The 20,490-nt window shown below is 35.5% G+C and overlaps 1 protein-coding gene, 1 long non-coding RNA gene and 1 other non-coding gene across 3 annotated transcripts; all 3 read right to left on the bottom strand.

Moving 5' to 3' along the window:
* Positions 1–3,822: 3,822 nt before the first annotated feature.
* LOC139903520 (small nucleolar RNA R71) lies at positions 3,823–3,929 on the bottom strand. The gene has a single exon (XR_011778334.1). It is a non-coding gene; the product is annotated as a small nucleolar RNA R71 (small nucleolar RNA).
* A 9,715-nt stretch (positions 3,930–13,644) lies between these two features.
* On the bottom strand, positions 13,645–14,508 carry LOC139899720 (uncharacterized). The gene is made up of 2 exons (XM_071882564.1): positions 14,236–14,508; positions 13,645–14,145 (listed from the first exon to the last, which is right to left on the bottom strand). The coding sequence occupies exons 1-2, from the start codon at positions 14,506–14,508 to the stop codon at positions 13,645–13,647; spliced, it is 774 nt and encodes a 257-aa protein (XP_071738665.1).
* A 4,366-nt stretch (positions 14,509–18,874) lies between these two features.
* LOC139899596 (uncharacterized) lies at positions 18,875–19,859 on the bottom strand. The gene is made up of 2 exons (XR_011777596.1): positions 19,700–19,859; positions 18,875–19,254 (listed from the first exon to the last, which is right to left on the bottom strand). It is a non-coding gene; the product is annotated as an uncharacterized lncRNA (long non-coding RNA).
* Between the last annotated feature and the right edge of the window lie 631 nt (positions 19,860–20,490).

Raw genomic sequence — 20,490 nt, 5'->3', positions numbered from 1 at the left:
CTTCTGTGGGCAGGGATGACACACAGCTTTGTGACATCTGATAAAAATCCTTGGTCGGATAAAAATTATGAGCAGTATGTGATATTGCTAAAAACGAACATATATTTAGTAGCAATATCGTCCCAAATTAATAAGCTTTTAGTTGTAATTATTGTATTTTTAAGTTGTAATCGTTTAAATAAATAAAATGCGAAGACGGAAGACAGAAACGAAGATTTGAAGATGTAAATGGCCAAAACGCTCAAACGTACAAGATACACTTCAAGTGATACTATTTCTCGATGAATAACGTCTAATTATTGATAAGAGTACAAGCCGCGAAATGCAAAGTACAAGATTTTAAAGCATACGAAAGGACGTTCGAAAAACCGGAACCGAGACATAAACCGAACATCAACGTGCAAGTCAACGGAGCTAAAATTACAAGTGAACTATGCACAAGAATATAATATAATATATATATAATTATATAAATTATATATATTATATATATTTAAATTATATATATTATATATATTTAAATAAAACGTCGACAAACAAGAAAACATAAAAAATTCTGAGCTGGTACTGTAGCCCATGCGATCGCATGGGAAATAGGCATAAAACCCATGCGATCGCATGGTGAATAGTATCTGGAAAAATTCTATAAATTCGCATGTTTCTGCTCGATTCTACACACCCCTTCAATTTCTCTCTCACTCTCTGATCAATATCTATATATTTATATTCATAATTATATTTAAGTTAAGATTAATAATAATTGGGTTATTGTAACAAATGTTTTACGGGTTTTAAAGTCGAAGTTCTATCCGTGTAACGCTACGCGATTAATAATATTTGTAAGTTATGTTCTCCTTTTTAAATTAATGTCTCGTAACTAAGTTATTATTATGCTTATTTGAGCCGAAGTAATCGTGATGTTTTGACCAAATATTGGATGGGGTTAATTAACTTTTGACCATAATTAAGGTTTGGGCAAAAGACCGACACTTGTGGAAATTGAACTATCGGGATATCGACTATATATAATCCAAGGTCTTAATACTTTGTTAACAATTACATCAGTTATCACTGTATGTAATCCACCCCTGTTTTAATAAGTCCATTGATTATTAATCCATCCCCGTGTTCGGTTAAATGAACAATTATTAGTATATATAAATATCCCGCCCATCGTATCCAATAGAGCATATGTGGTTATTTATATATACGTCAAGTTGTAAATCTCTATATTAAATTAACGAACTATCATTCAGGGGTTTTAAAGTCGAAGTTCTGTCCGTGTAACGCTACACGATTAATAATATTTGTAAGTTATGTTCTCCTTTTTAAATTAATGTCTCGTTGTTAAGTTATTATTATGCTTATTTGAGCCAAAGTAATCGTGATGTTGGACTAAATATTAAGACGGGGTTATTGAACTTTGGACCATAATTAGGGTTTGGACAAAAGACCGACACTTGTGGACACAGGACTATGGACTATTAATGGACTTTATATTTGTTTAACTGAATGATAGTTCGTTAATTTAATATAGAGATTTACAATTTGACGTATCTATAAATAACCACATACGCTCTATTGGATACGATGAGCGGGATATTTATAAATACTAAGAATTGTTCATTTAACCGGACACGAGGATGGATTAATAATCAATGGACTTATTAAAACAGGGGTGGGTTACATACAGTGATAACTTGTGCAATTGTTAACAAAGTATTAAGACCTTGGATTACATACAGTCGATATCCTGGTGTAATTATTAACAAAGTATTAAAATCTTGTTACAGTTTGAATCCTTAATTAGTTGGACTATTTGACTTCGGGTATAAGGGTAATTTGATGAGGATACTCACTTTATAATTATGACCGATGGACTATTATGGACAAAAACCAGATAGACGTATCAAATACTCCAGGACAAAGAACAATTAATCCGGGTAACAATTAAATAAACAAACGGTCAAATATTATGATTACGGAAGTTTAAATAAGCATAATACTTTTATTTTATATATTCTCGTACTTTTTAATTACATTTTATTTATTGTCATTTAATTATCGCAATTTTAATTATCGCAATTTTATTTATCGCAATTTTATTTATTGTCATTTAAATTATCGCAATATTATTTATCGTCATTTTATTTATCGTCATTTAAATACTGTCATTTATTTTACGCACTTTAAATATTGTCATTTATTTTTACGCTTTAAATTAAGTTATTTTTATTTATTTACATTTTGCATTAGGTTTTGATTGTGAAATAAGACTTTAAATCGACAAACCGGTCATTAAACGGTAAAACCCCCCTTTTATAATAATAATAACACTACTATATTGTAATTATATATATTTTGTATAAATATAGGTGTTTAAAAATATAGTGTAAAATAAGCTAGATTCCTGTGGAACGAACCGGACTTACTAAAAGCTACACTACTCTACGATTAGGTACACTGCCTATAGTGTTGTGGCAAGATTTAAGTATATCTCATCTGTAAATTAATTAAAACTTGTATCATATTTTGTATTAAAATTAATAGTATATTTATATACCCCTGCACGCACATCAAGTTTTTGGCGCCGCTGCCGGGGACCCAGCAAAACGATATATTTTTAATAGATTTTAGTGCCGATTTAAGTAATTGCCGATTTCCTTTAGAATTGCATTTTAAGTTTCATTACCTTTAGATTTTTAGACTTTAGTCGCAACTTTTAGTTTTAAATTTTTAGACGCTAAGCTTTAAACATAGAACTTTAGTTTTATATTATTTTTCGACGTTTATTTTCGACTTCTTATTTTTCGACGCGCTTTCTATTTTTCATTTCTACACGCTAGTTTTTAGGACATAGAATTAAAAAAAAAAAAAAAAAAAAAACTTTAGATTTCGAAGAAAAATTATTAAAAGCGATTAAATTGATAGACGCCAATTTTCTGTTTCGTAGTAATAGTTGGATTTGTTAGTGGCGAGTTGTGGATTTCCGATTTAGAGAGTCCTGGCTACCTGCTGCATCTTTTGGCTATTCGAAACGTGAGCAAAATCAGAAAAGTCTATTAATTTGATAACTTATATAATAATTTTTATATTTATAACTAATAAGATATTCAGTGAATGCACCGAGTGAAACGTTCACCACCTTTCATACGTTCACCACCTGTAACCCGATCAAGACATCTAGCCAATATTATCGCCGTTGATTTTCCTTTAGAATCATAATCTAGTCGAACAAGTACTCCAACTCAAATTTCCGATAATCCAATTTTTGAAACCGACTTCACGATTGAGCACCCGGAAGATATTCAAGGACAATTCGAAGATCCTGAACCACAAATCATTCGTCCAGAAATAATCATTGCACAACCGAAGGTTATCGAGGAAGTAACCGTTAAATCGGAATCTTCTAGTGATTCAGATTCATCAAATTCAAACATGGGAGACCCAGATCCCCAGAGTATGGAAGACCGAATGAGAGCCACACGCACGGGCCAATGACACGCCATTACTCAACCAGAAGTTAATGTGCCAGATTTTCAAATCAAAGGACAAATCCTACACATGGTCACTAATCAGTGCCAATTTAGTGGTACAACAAAAGAAGATCCAAACAAACATCTTCGAACCTTTAATAGGATTTGTACTCTATTTAAAATCCGAGAAGTTGAGGATGAAACGATCTATCTTATGTTGTTCCCCTGGACTTTAAAGGGGGAAGCCAAAGATTGGTTAGAATCATTACCCGAAGGAGCGATTGATACATGGGATGTTTTAGTTGAAAAATTTCTTCAAAGATTCTTTCCGGCATCTAAAGCCGTAAGACTTCAAGGAGAAATTGCGACGTTCGTGCAAAAGCCAAATGAAACGTTATATGAGGCGTGGACAAGATTCGGAAAGATGTTGAGAGGATGTCCTCAACACGGTTTAGATACTTTTCAAATAGTGAAAATCTTTTACAAAGGAGTCGACGTCGCTACACGAAAAGACATCGACACAGCCGCTGGTGGTTCCATTATGAAGAAAACCGCAACCGAAGCTCACAAGATTATTGATAATACAGCCTCCCACTCACATGAGTGGCATCAGGAAAAAGATATTTTTCGTTCATCTAAAGTGGCTAGAGCCGATTCTAGCCATGATTTTGATTCCATTTCCGCAAAGATAGATGCTTTCGAGAGACGAATGGAAAAGATGACTAAAGATATTCACGCAATACGAATTAGTTGTGAGCAGTGTGGAGGACCACATTTGATGAAAGATTGTAATGTTGAGCAAACAATGGAACAACGTGAGAATGTTTCCTACATAAACCAAAGGCCAGGAAATAATTATCAAAATAATTATCAACCGCCAATGCCAAACTTCAATCGAAATCAAAACATTCTTTACAATCCAAATGGGCCCAATAATAACTCAAATAACCAACAAGGTTCGAATAACCAACCAAACTCAAAACAACACTTTCAATCATCAAAGACCTGGTTTTAGTAATAAGCCACAACAAACCGATGAAAAAAAGACAAATTTAGAAGAAATGATTGCAAAGCTAGTTAAATCTCAAACAAAATTTGTTACATCTCAAATCTAAACGAATGAGAGGTTTGAACAGTCATTTAGAACTCAATAAGCCTCCATTTTGAATCTAGAAAAACAAGTAGGTACTCTGGCTAGCATGATGAGTAAAAGGGAACAAGGAAAGCTTCCGAGTAATACTGAAGTAAATCCTCGGAATGAGAAGGTTAACATGGTTTCAACGAATTCTGGAAAACTAAAAATAAAAGATGAGAAGGTTTCAGATATGAGTGATGATGAAGAAGTTACACCACCACCACCACCCGGTTTTGAAAAACCAATGTTTGCACCATACAAACCACCTATCCCGTTTCCAATAAAAGAAGTTGAGTATGAGCAAGTGATAGGTAATAAAGTTTGTGTTAGTGATACCTCGGAAAGGAAGAGGAAGAATAAGCAAGTGCAAGAAACTAAGACCGTAACAATAAAACCGGTGAAGACGGTTTCATCGAAACTTCCACCCAAGTTGGGTGATCCGGGTGAATTTATTATTTCTTGTCTACTTAGTGATTGTGTCATGTATAATGCAATAGCAGATTTAGGTGCGAGTGTGAGTGTTATGCCTTTTTCATTATATAAAAGATTAGGTGTAGGTGAGTTAAGTCCAACGGAAATGAGTGTTCGATTCTTTGACCAAACCATTAGGCACCCAGTTGGAATTGCTGACAACCTACCCGTTCAAGTGGGTAATTTAACCTTTCTAGTCGAATTTGTTGTTATTGACATGGAAGAGGACTCAAACATTCCTCTAATTTTAGGTCGACCATTTTTAGCGTCCACCGGGTCGCTTATAGATGTAAAAGGAGGTAGATTGACCCTTAGTGATGGTGAAAAATTGGTTACCTTTGTGAATAAAAAGTCTAATTCTCCATCAACCAAAACCGTTGAACCAATAAAAACGATTGGTGAGAACCATATTGTTTTACCAACTCCAACGGTAGTGCTTAGCAATAATAAAACGCCTAATTGTGGGGAAGATGAAGTAACACCTAATGATGACCTGATAACAAAGAACCCCATTGTTGATACGAAATTAGATGACCTCGTTATTGACAGTTCAATGAAGAAGCTTTATAAACGAGTTCTTGATGCTAGGATTAAGGGGAACTTTAAGTTATGTAAGCGGTTAGTATCCAATCTGTCGCCTAAAGAAAAGGCAAAATTAGTTGATTTTGTGCAAGTTACAAAAGAAGTCAACCAATGGCTTGAAGCAAAGGTCACGGATATGCAAGTTGATGAGCCACGAGAAATTGATAAAGATCTTAGTCACAATTTTGGCACCACAGCTAACTAAGTGTGGGGAGATTCAAATGTTTTAAAGATTATATAATAGTTAGATATTCTATTTTCGTGTAGTTCTCGAGAATTGAATCCGATTGGTCTTTTCTACTAGCAGACCCTAAAGAACTAGTCTTCTCCCTCCATTCTTATTTTCAAAATTTTCAAAATGCGTAATCAATTTGAATCCAATCATTTTCTATTAATGAACGCAATGATTTGTAAATATAATAAAAATCGTTTACCAGCGATTAAGTTTTAAAAATTAAGGATAATTGTAATAAAGTGAGGAAAGAATTGAGGCAAGAACATAATCGAAAACATTTCGCACAAGGAACGTCCAAATCTACTGCAAAACGAAGAGGACGACATCTTGAAAAATGTTACAAGTGCGGAAAATGGTCCCATGAAGGAGAATGCTCGAAGAATCAAACGCATTCTAATTACGAGTTCGTAACTTTATGCAGAGAAGGGCCGGTTAAATGTCATATGGAAAAATTGTTAAACCCACGAGGTTATGCCCATGAAGCCGGAGAAAATCAACTTAATCGACTCACTGAAGAGGCGATTAAGTTAGGTCTCTAAGATTCTGAAATTCCTTTCTCACCAAGTTTGTTTGTATAGTTGTATGATTTTTTTTTATTTTTTTACTATTTAAAATCGATAAAACCTTGAATTTAACTTGTTTATTTGAAAACGATAAAACTAAGTGTTATAGCTGAAATTTTCGTTTATCAAAATTGCACACGTAATTTTTTGTTAGATTCATAAGTATCATTTAAATAGTAAAACCAAAATTTACTTTTTATTGAAGACTTGAAATAATAATTTCTGAAAATTTGTCGCGGGTAAAACTAGGTGCACGAGCCGAAATTACTCTACCCGAGGATGGGGTGGAAATTTTGTTATTATTATTACAAGTTATTGATTTAAAGTATATATAAAAAAAAAAATTGTATATTTTTTATGCTTATTCGTTATTTACTTAAAAGGATAATTGTTGCGGACGTTGATTGCGGAAGATCATATTGATTTGGATTGTTGCACACTCAAATATGGATGATTCACGAAGCTCAAGCTCTGCTACTTCTGGCTCCGAACCTGAAATGGAGGTTGAAGAAAACTCCGACGACAGTGTGACGAGAATGCCCCAACCAATTAAATACCAACCCTTCTGGAATAGATGGGGGTGGGTTCAAAATGTCCTGACTCGATGAAAGTATGAAGATGGTTCTCCATATATCGAAATAAATTTTCCTCCTACTGTCGGAGGACATGACCCACTTACTTACCAGGGAACCCGTACGAAACACCATTTACACACTTTTCGCAAGGATTTTTCGCCTCGAGGGTTCCATGAGAACACTTTTGGATATGGTTCGACCTCTAATGACAACTGATAATCAAGTGGGAGTCGTAGATGGAGTGAGAGAACTTCGTTCGAGAATAATAGCCCTAGAAGGTACGGTGCATAATTTAGAAGCGAGGCTTACGCCAGCTCCACAAACACCACAATCAACACCGCAAGCGCCACAAGCACCAGAACCACCAAGCACCAGGAGTGTAACCCGAGCTGGAACTAGCTTTGGGGTTGGTAATCGTTCTTAATATTTTTAATGTGTGATTTGTAAATAATTTCTATATTTATTTGTGTGATATAATGTATTTTTTTTATTCGTACTTTTAAGTTATGTTAAAAAAAAAAATATATTTTTTGTGTTTGTTTGTTTGTATGTAAATTAGGGTAAAACAACGCGATTTTCAAAGACTGGTATTAAGTTCAGCAAAAGCAGGCATTTTTGAAGAAAAACATGTGTGATAAAACAACAAAAGGAATGAGCGATGAGGCGCGCTATCTATCATTCCACGAGCTTTGTAATTACAAACTGGGTATTTTTAATCACTTTTCTATACTAATCACCCTCATTAATTTATAATTATAGTCTGATTTCATGCAAATGAGGGCATTGCATGATCTCAAGTGTGGGGAAGGGTTATAAATTCTATCGGGTTTATACTTGGTTTATTTTCTAAATTTTATGAAAATTTGAAAAATTTTACTAAATAAATTCAAAATCATGTTTATACATATTTATGAACGATAAAACTAGGTGTTAAAGCCGAAATTATTGTTACCTAAAAAGGACATAAATTGAGAAACAACACAAATGTTTGAATTTATTTAATGGAATAGAGGAGAATAAAAAGGCAAAGAAAGAAAGAAATAAAAGCCAAGTGTTGGGAGAATGTACCAAGTTATTCAATTAAAAACCGTTTATCACATGTTTCTGTAAAGTTATTGCAGGTGTTTCTGTTTTGGACTAATTTAACTATTTTACCTGTAAAATTGTAATATAAATGAAAGAAAAGATGGATCTACACGATGAATCAATTCCATCATTATAGGAAGTAAAGTCTTCCGAAAAAGACACGCGCTTCTTGATTTAAGTCAAGAAGTTGTCGTCCAGACCAGCTGCAGGTTGACGAAAAATCTAGAAAAGTCATCTCTAAAATCAGCAGGAAATCCACGGACCTCAGCATCAAACAGGGTCGCCAAGTGGTCAGACTTATCCTATCCATGAGAAGACGGAAGACAGAAATGAAGATTTGAAGATGTAAATGGCCAAAATGCTCAAACGTACATGATACACTTCAAGTGATACTATTTCTCAATGAATAACGTCTAATTATTGACAAGAGTACAAGCCGTGAAACGCAAAGTACAAAATTTTAAAGCATACGAAAGGACGTTCTAAAAACCGGAACCGAGACATAAACCGAGCATCAACGTGCAAGTCAACGGAGCTAAAATTACAAGTGAACTATGCACAAGAATATAATATAATATATATAATTATATATAATTATATATATTATATATATTATATATATATATTTAAATAAAACGTCGACAAACAAGAAAACAAAAAAAATTCTGAGCTGGTACTGTAGCCCATGCGATCGCATGGGAAATAGGCATAAAACCCATGCGATCGCATGGTGAATAGTATCTGGAAAAATACTATAAATTCGCATGTTTCTGCTCGATTCTACACACCCCTTCAATTTCTTTCTCACTCTCTGATCAATATCTATATATTTATATTCATAATTATATTTAAGTTAAGATTAATAATAATTGGATTATTGTAACCAATGTTTTACGGGTTTTAAAGTCGAAGTTCTATCCGTGTAACGCTACGCGATTAATAATATTTGTAAGTTATGTTCTCCTTTTTAAATTAATGTCTCGTAACTAAGTTATTATTATGCTTATTTGAGCCGAAGTAATCGTGATGTTTTGACCAAATATTGGATGGGGTTAATTAACTTTTGACCATAATTAAGGTTTGGGCAAAAGACCGACACTTGTGGGAATTGGACCATCAGGATATCGACTGTATATAATCCAAGGTCTTAATACTTTGTTAACAATTACACCAGTTATCACTGTATGTAATCCACCCATGTTTTAATAAGTCCATTGATTATTAATCCATCCCCGTGTCCGGTCAAATGAACAATTATTAGTATATATAAATATCCCGCCCATCGTATCCAATAGAGCGTATGTGGTTATTTATATATACGTCAAGTTGTAAATCTCTATATTAAATTAACGAACTATCATTCAGGTGTTTTAAAGTCGAAGTTCTGTCCGTGTAACGCTACGCGATTAATAATATTTGTAAGTTATGTTCTCCTTTTTAAATTAATGTCTCGTTGTTAAGTTATTATTATGCTTATTTGAGCCAAAGTAATCGTGATGTTGGACTAAATATTAAGACTGGGTTATTGAACTTTGGACCATAATTAGGGTTTGGACAAAAGACCGACACTTGTGGACACATGACTATGGACTATTAATGGATTTTATATTTGTTTAACTGAATGATAGTTCGTTAATTTAATATAGAGATTTACAATTTGACGTATCTATAAATAACCACATACGCTCTATTGGATACGATCAGCGGGATATTTATAAATACTAAGAATTGTTCATTTAACCGGACACGGGGATGGATTAATAATCAATGAACTTATTAAAACAGGGGTGGATTACATACAGTGATAACTGGTGTAATTGTTAAAAAAGTATTAAGACCTTGGATTACATACAGTCGATATCCTGGTGTAATTATTAACAAAGTATTAAAACCTTGTTACAGTTTGAATCCCTAATTAGTTGGACTATTTGACTTCGGGTATAAGGGTAATTTGACGAGGATACTCGCACCTTTTAATTATGACCGATGGACTATTATGGACAAAAATCAGATAGACGTATCAAATACTCCAGGACAAAGGACAATTAATCCGGGTAACAATTAAATAAACAAACGGTCAAACATTATGATTACGGAAGTTTAAATAAGCATAATACTTTTATTTTATATATTCTCATACTTTTTAATTACATTTTATTTATTGTCATTTAATTATCGCAATTTTAATTATCGCAATTTTATTTTTCGCAATTTTATTTATTGTCATTTAAATTATCGCAATTTTATTTATCGTCATTTTATTTATCGTCATTTAAATACTGTCATTTATTTTACGCACTTTAAATATTGTCATTTATTTTTACGCTTTAAATTAAGTTATTTTTATTTATTTACATTTTGCATTAGATTTTGATTGTGAAATAAGACTTTAAATCGACAAACCGGTCATTAAACGGTAAAACCCCATCTTTTATAATAATAATAACACTACTATATTGTAATTATATATATTTTGTATAAATATAGTTGTTTAAAAATATAGTGTAAAATAAGCTAGATCCCTGTGGAACGAACAGGACTTACTAAAAGCTACACTACTCTACGATTAGGTACACTGCCTATAGTGTTGTGGCAAGGTTTAAGTGTATCCCATCTGTAAATTAATTAAAACTTGTATCATATTTTGTATTAAAATTAATAGTATATTTATATACCCCTGCACGCACATCAGTATGCTATAAGAATAATTGTCTGAATTCTTATTACTTAAAGAAATTTTTACATTTATGATTGCATCTCATATTCAAAATAGTTGATCAGGCTATTTGAATATGCAATACTACGCATAAAATTTCTTTAAACTCATTGCATTCCATGTTCGCTGTAATTCCTCGCCGGAGGGCGCTACAAGGGTATATGAACCATTAGGATGTGCTTTTATGATTTTGTATGGCCCTTCCCATCATGGCCCCAACTTTCCTTGCTTTGCTTGTCTGCTTGCTTCATTATCCCTCAATACCAAATCATCTTCCCTGAATTGTACATTCCTGACCCGTTTATTATAGTATTTTTCCATTCGTTGTTTAGCATCCGCTTGACGAATAGCAGCCATGATACGCCTATCTTCCAATAAATTCAAGTTTTCACGCAAAACAGATGAATTGTTTTCTACATCAAATTTTTTTATTTTTTTTATCGGCAAAATTATATACAAAGATCGTAAAGATCCGGTGGATCGTACAAATGACAATGATTGAAATTGAAAAAGCTCGCTCTTATCGTCCTACACACAGGACAAGTACAATGATTGAAAGATAACGAGCATATTGAAAATAAAATGACTACACAACGATAACCACCAAACCTAAATCTAAATATATCATAAAACCGAGCCCGTATTCAACCCCGTAAACACTACAACTCAACAGCCGCACACAAATATGAACGTCGGGCACTCCAGCAGCACCAAACCCGAGGCCTATTTTCCGAGGTCAACTAAATCAACACACGCCGGCAACTACTCCAAGTCCCCCTAAACGGACTCGGCTACGGGGAAAGTATGAACACACCAAAGTAGCGACAACCAAACAGTATCAATCGCGCAGTCAAACCAATAGAAGCCAAGCCATCTTCGCTGATTTTCGAAGGATTTACAAATCCGTGGACCCATAAACCGGTTCCCGCCGGCAACCGCAAAGGGTCACCAACAAAAACCAACTCATGAAAACCGGCACTTGCCGGCCACCGAGATCCACCTAAAGCCGCCAATGACTAGAAAATTACCATAAAAGCAACTTTCTGTCACCGACAACCTCAGTAGACAACGGCAGCATGCAATCGCCGGAGATCACCGGATTCCGCCGGAGTCCACCAGAGTCCGCCGGAAACCACCGGAATCCACCGGAGTCCACCGGATTTCAACAAAGTCACGCCAATCGATGCCCAAACCACCGCAACCAACCAAAGAACCCTAAACAAAACCGAAGCAAACCTGAGGAGAAAGCAGAATTCCGGCGCCGGAATTCGTCGCCTACTAACACCATCGGAAAAACATACGGCGTCAGAAGACCGGAAAGATCGACAACAGTCATGAACCCGAACCCACAAAACGACACAACGAAACCCTAACCCTTCGAACCAAACCCTAAAACCCTTCAAAACCCAGATCCCGAAACAGGATCGCCGCCTGGATAAACAGAAGAAGTAGCAGAGGGGCCGATGAGAGAAAGCTGTTGTCGAAATCGAAGGGACGGCGGCGACGACCTTATTAACACTAAATAGCATAAAAAGCCGGACTACCGGCGAGATGCCGGTGGCCGGAAGCTACACCGCACCTGGCGCCTTCAAACCGGGAAGAAGGAGCAAGAAGATGAAGAAATCAGATGGCCGTAAAAGTACAAACGGAGGTGAAGTGGTGGTGGGTGAGAAAGTTAAACGAGAGAAAAAATTCAAGAGAGAGAAAAATACTATACTTGGCATGAGTGAGAGTATACATTTCTACATCAAATGCCAAAACTCTTTGTGTTGGAACACGGATCTCAGCTGGTATTACTGCCTCAGTGCCATATACCAAGCTGAACGGTGTTTCACCCGTGCTCCGTTTTGGCGTTGTACGGTGAGCCCACAAAACATATGGTACTTCATCTACCCATTTTGTCTGACTCAAACCCAACCTAGCCTTTATGCCAGCTACAATTTCCTTATTTGTCACTTCAACTTGGCCATTGGCTTGTGGGTGAGCAACAGAGGTAAATGTTTGTTTGATGTTTAATTCCTCACACCAACTTTTGAACGGATTATCTGCAAACTGTTTACCATTATCACTTACAATTTTATTTGGTAAACCGTATCTACACACAATATCATTCCATACAAGCTTCTTTATATTTTCACCCGTTATTCGTGCTAACACCTTTGCTTCGACCCACTTACTGAAAAAATCAATTGCAACCACCAAGAACTTTGCATTTCCAACACTCCTTGGGAATGGCCCTACTATGTCAATTGCCCACTTACAAAATGGCCATGCAGATGATACTGAGATTAAATCATATTTTGGTAAACGCTGAACGGTTCCGTGCCGCTGACAGGCATCACATGTTTTGATTATATCTGTTGTATCTCTGTAAATTGTTTGCCAATAGTACCCTTGTCGCATTATCCGTCCCACAATAGTTCTATAACCAAAATGTTGTGCACACAAACCTTCATGCATCTTTTTCATCACTTCTATAGCTTGTTGTGATGCTAAAAACCTCAAATTTGGACCACTGAAAGATTTCCTATAGAGCCCACCATTCTCCAAGACGTAAAGCGGAGCACAGACCTTTATCCGTCTTGCTTCTGTAACATAGTTGGTAGTATTCCGTCCTGCAAATACTTTATATAGGGAGTCATCCAACACGATCCGTCTTCTTCAACAGCTGCTACTATCACTTTTTCATCAATGGATTTATCTTTTAAAACCTCCACCAAAACTTTCTTATGCAAATGATCAAATGTTAATGTTGCTAATTTGCTCAATACATCCATCTGCTTTCTTGTTTTTATTTCTTGTGATTTACACAACTTCCAAAGTTTCAAAATTTTTGGAAATCTTCTCAACCAACTGTAAATATCGTTTCATTGAGATATCTTTTGCTTCAAATGCCCCATTAACTTGTTGTGCTACAATCTGAGAATCCACATAGGCACGCAAATGTTTTATTCCCATCTCAGACGCTATGCGGAGACCGGAAAGCAATGCCTGATATTCTACTTCGTTATTAGATGCATAAAAACATAACTTAAGTGCATATGTATGTTCTTCGCCTTCTGGGCTGGTAAGCACCAATCCTGCACCAACTCCTTCCTCGCTTGATGCACCATCAGTATGCAACTCCCACATGCAATTACTGCTTTTGACATTTTGTGAATAATCTACTTTCTCGGTTGTTTCCAAAAGGAAATCTGCCAAAATTTGCCCTTTAACTGCATGTCGTGGTGAGAAATTTATTTCATATTCTCCTAACTCAACTGCCCATTTTGCTAAGCGTCCCGACGAATCTGGATGTTTCAAAATCTGTTTTATTGGTTGATCTTAAAAAACAAGAATTGGATGCGCTTGAAAATAACGTCTGAGTCGCCTAGCTGTGTGCGTTAAAGCATATACCAATTTTTCGATGGACGGATAATTGATTTCACTTTGCTGTAATATTTTACTAACAAAATATATTGGCATTTGCACCCCGTTCCGTTCTGCGATTAAAACTGAACTAATGGCTTCCGCCGACCCTGCCATATATAGAATTAATGTTTCTCCTGCTACTGGTGCAGTTAAGGTAGGTAATTCTTTTAAAAGTCGCTTAACATCCTGAAAAGCTGTTTCAGCCTCTTCCGTCCACATAAAATCTTGTTTGTTTAAACAACTTTTTAAGACCCTCATGAATGGTAATGATCGGTCTGCTGCTCAGGATAAAAACTTTGTTAAGGCTGCAAATCTTCCATTCAAACTTTGCACTTCTTTCTTTGTTTTTGGAGATACCATATCCTCAATTGCTTGAATCTTTTTTGGATTTGCCTTAATTCCTCTCTCTGTGACAATATGACCTAAAAACTTGCCCTCTTCCACGCCAAAAGTGCATTTCTTAGGATTTAACTTCTAATTAACACTTCGTAATGATTCGTAGGTTTCAAGAGTATCTCTAAGCATGCTTTCCTCCGTATGACTCTTGATAACAATATCATCAACATAGGCTTCCACATTCCTGCTTATTTGATCTTTAAACGCCTTATCAATGACGCGCTGATAAGTTGCTCCTGCATTCTTCAATCCAAAAGGCATTTTTATGTAGCAAAAAATTCCATCTGGTGTATGGAATGCTGTTTTATCCTGATCCCGTATTGCCATATGGATTTGGTGGTACCCCTTGAATGCATCCAGAAAAGATTTAAACTGATATCCGCTTACAGATTCCACCTTCCAATCTATTTCTGGCAAAGGGTAGTTATCTTTTGGGCATGCTTTATTTATGTCAGTGAAATCCACACACATCCTCCATGTGTTATCTGGTTTTCTAACCATCACTGGATTTGCTACCCACATCTGGTATTTGACTTCCCGCAATATCCCAGCGTCTACCAATTTTTTAACTTCCTCTCTAAGAAACTTTGTTCGTTCAGGAACCATGCCTCTTTTCTTTTGACATACTGGTGGGATATTGGGATTCATACCGAGCTTATGTTCAGCTATATGACGTGGTACTCCAGTCATATCAGAATCTTGCCACGCAAAAACATCAAAATTGGTTGCTAAAATTTTGTAGAGTTTTTCTTTTGTTTCTGTTGCTAATGTGTTTCCAGTAATGACTTTCTGATCTGGGAATTCTGGATTTGGTGATACTGACCCATCATCATGAACAATTGGATTAACAGCAGTTCTATTTATTTGCACACATTCTATTGTTCTTTTCCGCTCAGCGTATAGCGTGGCAATACCAGCCGGTGTGGGAAATTTCATCATTCCGTGTACCGTTGATGTCACAGCTCCAAATGTCATCATAGCTGATCGACCTAAAATGACATTATATTGCGAATTTGCTTTGACAACCAAAAACTCGATATGAGCTGTTCTTTTAAATGGTGATTTTCCCAACACTACTTCTAAAACTATGCTTCCTTCTGACCATGACGGATCATTAGCAAAACTTGCTAAGGGAACAAACGTGTCTTTCAGCTTCTCTTTTACCCTTTCTGGTAATTGTACAAAACAATGCTCATACATAATATCTGCTCCTGCTCCAGTATCAGTGTATATTCCTCCAACAATACAATTTGCTATGCGAGCTTCAATCACTACAGGAGCATCAGATGAATTGGTATTAAACATAGAAGGAAAAGCAATCAACTCTTGTTTTCAATCTTCTAACGTCTCTGCTTTTCTCCGTTGTCCGGCTTGCCACGAATGTACCATGTTTGCTTCAATAGGTACTAGCTGATCAGTATGAGTTGCCTTACCCTTGAGAGATGAGTGATTCTTTGAAACGGATGGCGCTATATGTTGGTACCATTTTTAGTATAGCGGGTGTAAGGTACCAGTACATAACACTATCCGCCTAGCGTTGAGTGATAGTATGTTGATTGATGTTTGCCCTCGAAAAATAATCCCTGCAGACCCAGAACACGGATGAGGGATCCGTGGGGTGGCCTCAATCAATCTGTGAATCAATCTGTAATTGATCCGTGTAGCGTACTGCTGCTAAGCGGTTAATGTTTTAGAGTGAGAAAGAACTGTGTGTGAGACAAAGTGTACTTCTCTCTGACTGAAATTCAGATATGAAATGTGGTGACCCAAGGGGTCTATTTATATGCGCAGAATGTCTGAAATTCTCAGGATACACGTGTCAATCGTTGATTAATTCTGTTATGCGAAGTATCTGGAAGGTCGGTGGCGTGTGCTGACGTGGCTGCGTGCCGTTCACGCGCTTAGTAAAAGGGCTTAAGCTTAGAAGCTGCCTGCAGGGCTTACGCATGACGTTGAGCGGCCTGCTGTGCGCTGGGCGGCAATTGCTAAAAACTGCCAAGTATAATTATCTTTTATGCTTTTTGATCCATTCTTCTACATAAAAGTGATGCTTTTATGCATGTATCCCCTAGGATACACCATTAGCCAACAATCACTTGAATCATCCGACTAAAACCCTTCAATTATATAGGTTAACTTATTACACCATCTAACCATCAATTTTGACTAAAGTAGTCAACACTCATAGAACCCTAGCTCAATTAGGTTAGAAATCATACCTCAAGTATATTATCGACGACCTTTCATCTTTAATGCGTTATCTGGTTAGTTGTCTAAATTTAGCTTTGCTTTTTCTCTTTTCTTATTCATCTCTTGAACACTTTTGCTACTTACGTGTTCTTGATTAAATGAGATGATGATGATGATGATGATGATGATGATTAGGGAGTTAATCCACTTTAGCTCCAGTCACATACGTTAGTAAAATTTGGCAATTTAAGTCCCTCTTCATTCACTCATCAGCCTTTCTCACCCCAAGCAATTTGTTTGGCATTTTTTTTATAATTTTAGTAATAAAGTAACAACCATGTGTATGAGTTTGTATTATGTATTATTTATTTTTTTTATTATTTTTTTTTTTTACATATCAGAGTTTCCGACCCACTTTGTGAGCCAAGTAACACTTGAGCAATTATCCACTTTGGGTGTTCGGACTATGGCATATATGGTTTTCGGTGATTGGCGCTCTACGTTTGTTTCGGTATCGAGCGTTAGTTTTCTTGGTTGCCCCACTCTTCCATTTCATAACATTTACCGGATCTCGTGTTCATGCTAAGAGAATATCGGATCCAATACCAAGACGACTTTGGTGGCCAGTCTCCAAAACGGTGTTCTTGGGTTCCCAGTGTACGATGTTGAGTGGCGGTCATGCTTACAAATGCACAAACTTTTTTGGTATACCTGAATTTTCAATCCGCTTTTGACTACCGTCTAATCTAAGGGCGACCATCCGCTTTACCAATAGCCCGTAGTCATCGCGGGTAAACTTGCATGGCCACAAGGGGATTTATTTGCACTATGAGGTATCTGAACCTGGACCTCTAGAGAGAGTTTCACCCTTTTAATAAAAAAAAAAAAAAAACATTTTCTGATTGAACATAATTCAACAAAAACATAATAACCTCCTACAACAAACAACACAAAAACATCAAATATCAAATATCAAATTTATAAAATCGTAACAAACAATTAAGCAATGACATAAAATTCGAGGAATATTATTGGATTGTAATTGTACTTGTCGATGTATTACATGATGTCAATATATCGACTACGATAACTCAAAGCTTAAGTTAACCTAAACCCTAAAGCATGTTACATATTGGGCTTAACCTTAAACCTACGCCCCCTCAAGCTAATGACGGGAAACAACTTGTAGCTTGGATCCCAAAAACAAAAGTCGATGAGTAGGTAATGACTTTGTAAAGATATGTGCAGTCTGGTCATCAGTAGATATGAATCGCACACGTAAATCTCCTTGAGCAACCTTTTCACGAACAAAGTAAAAATCAACTTCTATGTGTTTTAATCGTGCATGGAAAACGTGATTGGCTGATAAGTAGGTTGCACCTAATTTGTCACACCATAAGATAGAACAAAGTGAAAATTCTCACGCTTAATATAAGACTTTCAACCATCATTTTACTTATCTTTGATTTTAGTGATTTAATTTTAATCTGCAGAGACAAAGGAAGAATGAACAGTTGCCTAGTTGCCTGTAAATTCTCCGTACCAGATTAGGCGGAATGGAAATGTTAAAGTTACTTCACTTCCATTTTAAGCTGTACAACTTTGTATCTATCCAAATGTAAGGTCCTTTAGAGATATTGCTATACTGCATTACTGCAATTGATTGATTGCACTAAAATAATGCATGTTGCATATTGTTTTGTTATCAAGCTACTCGCTTCTTTTGTATTTATTCTTGCTGTAAGTAATTGTTTCAACAAAATGTTTGGAAAGATGCACACAACATCAATTATATCATAGCAGACTTTATTCTGCTCAATCTGTGTCAATAATAACCATTTTGTTAACATCTCCAGAAGTATTTGACATAGATGAAAAGTTACCAAAGCAACTAGGAAGATTACCCACCAATTTATTGTTAGACAAGTCAAGGATATGAAGATTGTACAACCAACATATTTGGGGTGGTAGACTACCACTGAACATATTTGATCGTAAAACAAGTATAGAGATTTAATATTTAATGCTGAAGCTTGCATATTTAAGTATAAATATATTATTTTACAAGATGTCAAAAACAACAACACTCAACCTCATTGTGGGCAGGGTATCGGGGTAAGATGTGTACTATTTGTATTCGAGGGTAAACGATAGATAGAATGCTTCTAAAGAAACCTCTGAAATTAATTAGTTTGCCAACTCTGCTTGTAATATAATTTTGCTAAGAGCGCAACAGTAGTAGCTTCCAACCACGATGACGTTGAATGCATTTAAGTACTACTTAATTGGCTTTAGATGCCATTTAATGCATACAACAATGATAGTTACTCGTAAGGAGCGTTTTATGTGGATGAGACGGTGGATTGCGTTTTGGATTATGGGAGTGCCAAAAGTGAAGCTGGACCACAAGGAAAGGATCTGTGAGTGAATAAAATCAAACAGGAAGACGTTAACCAGAGAATACTTTTTTCCACATGTAGTGCCAAAGAGTGTTTAAAGTTGTTTTCAAAAATGGAATACAACAAGTCAACCAGTCTTCTAACGCCTGCTTGGGTTTAAACAATCTTGCTCAAAAGCATCTATCAATTTAAGCTATTTTTTTCTATATATAATTTATAATTTATGTCTAATCATTTTAAAGTAGGAATACTATCACTTCCAACGATTTAACCAATTCAACCAATTAATATTTATTTCAACACTATTTACACAATTCCAACTTGTTTGACGATAAAATCAGGAGATTATAGCCTCGGGCTAACTTATTCTACCATATAAACCATTAATTTCATCATAAAGTATAAACGATCAACTTTGACTGAAATAATCAACACTCCATAATTAATTAGGTTAGAAATCATACCTCAAGTTATTATCATTGGCGAATTTTCGATAGTTGATGTGTTCTCTGTTTGCTTTAGCATCAACCTTCACTATCAATTGTTCAAAATTTCATGAATTAGCCTTACTTTATTCCTTTTTTTCTTCTTCATCTTTTAAACACACTTGCTACATTCACGTGTTGTTGATGAAATGAGATATGAGATGATAACAGGCGTTTTAATCTATTTTAGCTTCTGCCACAAATGTTTGTGATATTTTTCAATTTCAGTCCCTCATCATTCTGTTATTACCCTTTCTCACACCAAAGTCAATTTCAGTAATAAACATACCAAGTGAAACAATTTGGACTATGAATCTGCCTCACAATAATCAACAAAAATGAATGGATAGTACACAACACTCCGATCAATGATATTTGTTCGAGAAAAAGGCCCTGTATAGTAGCATCTAATGGGACTGTCATTTACAAGTTTAAGAAGTATTAAAGGTTTATTGATTTTTTATGTAAAACATAATCTTTTATCATTTTATATAACCTAAGATTTATTTCCAGATGTATTTTTAAAAGTAAAAGTAAAAAATGCAACATGTGTCATCATACAAAGCAAGGTATTTTAGTTTTGAACACATGTTATTACGGCGGTTATCAAAATGTTAAAGTGGGTTCACGACATCTCTAAAGGGTGACATCAGCAAAATTCTAAAAATAAACATAGTTACTTAAAAAGTGAAAATCTAATTTCACAGATTTTTTAACGGTAACTAATTTAGCTTAGATGTTAAACCACCACCAAGGCACCGACATGGTTC

This window comes from Rutidosis leptorrhynchoides, chromosome 3, assembly GCF_046630445.1.
Source record: "Rutidosis leptorrhynchoides isolate AG116_Rl617_1_P2 chromosome 3, CSIRO_AGI_Rlap_v1, whole genome shotgun sequence".
Taxonomy (NCBI): Eukaryota; Viridiplantae; Streptophyta; class Magnoliopsida; order Asterales; family Asteraceae; genus Rutidosis; species Rutidosis leptorrhynchoides.
Note: the sequence above shows the minus strand (reverse complement) of the source record. Positions and strands in the feature narration are given on the sequence as shown.

Bases quoted from the DNA above. Each gene is read 5' to 3' on its own strand.
- LOC139899720 (XM_071882564.1), bottom strand. From the start codon at position 14,508: ATGAGGGTCTTAAAAAGTTGTTTAAACAAACAAGATTTTATGTGGACG. The intron at 14,146-14,235 runs GTATATGCTTTA...CCAATAAAACAG, and splicing joins ATCCGTCCATCGAAAAATTG to ATTTTGAAACATCCAGATTC.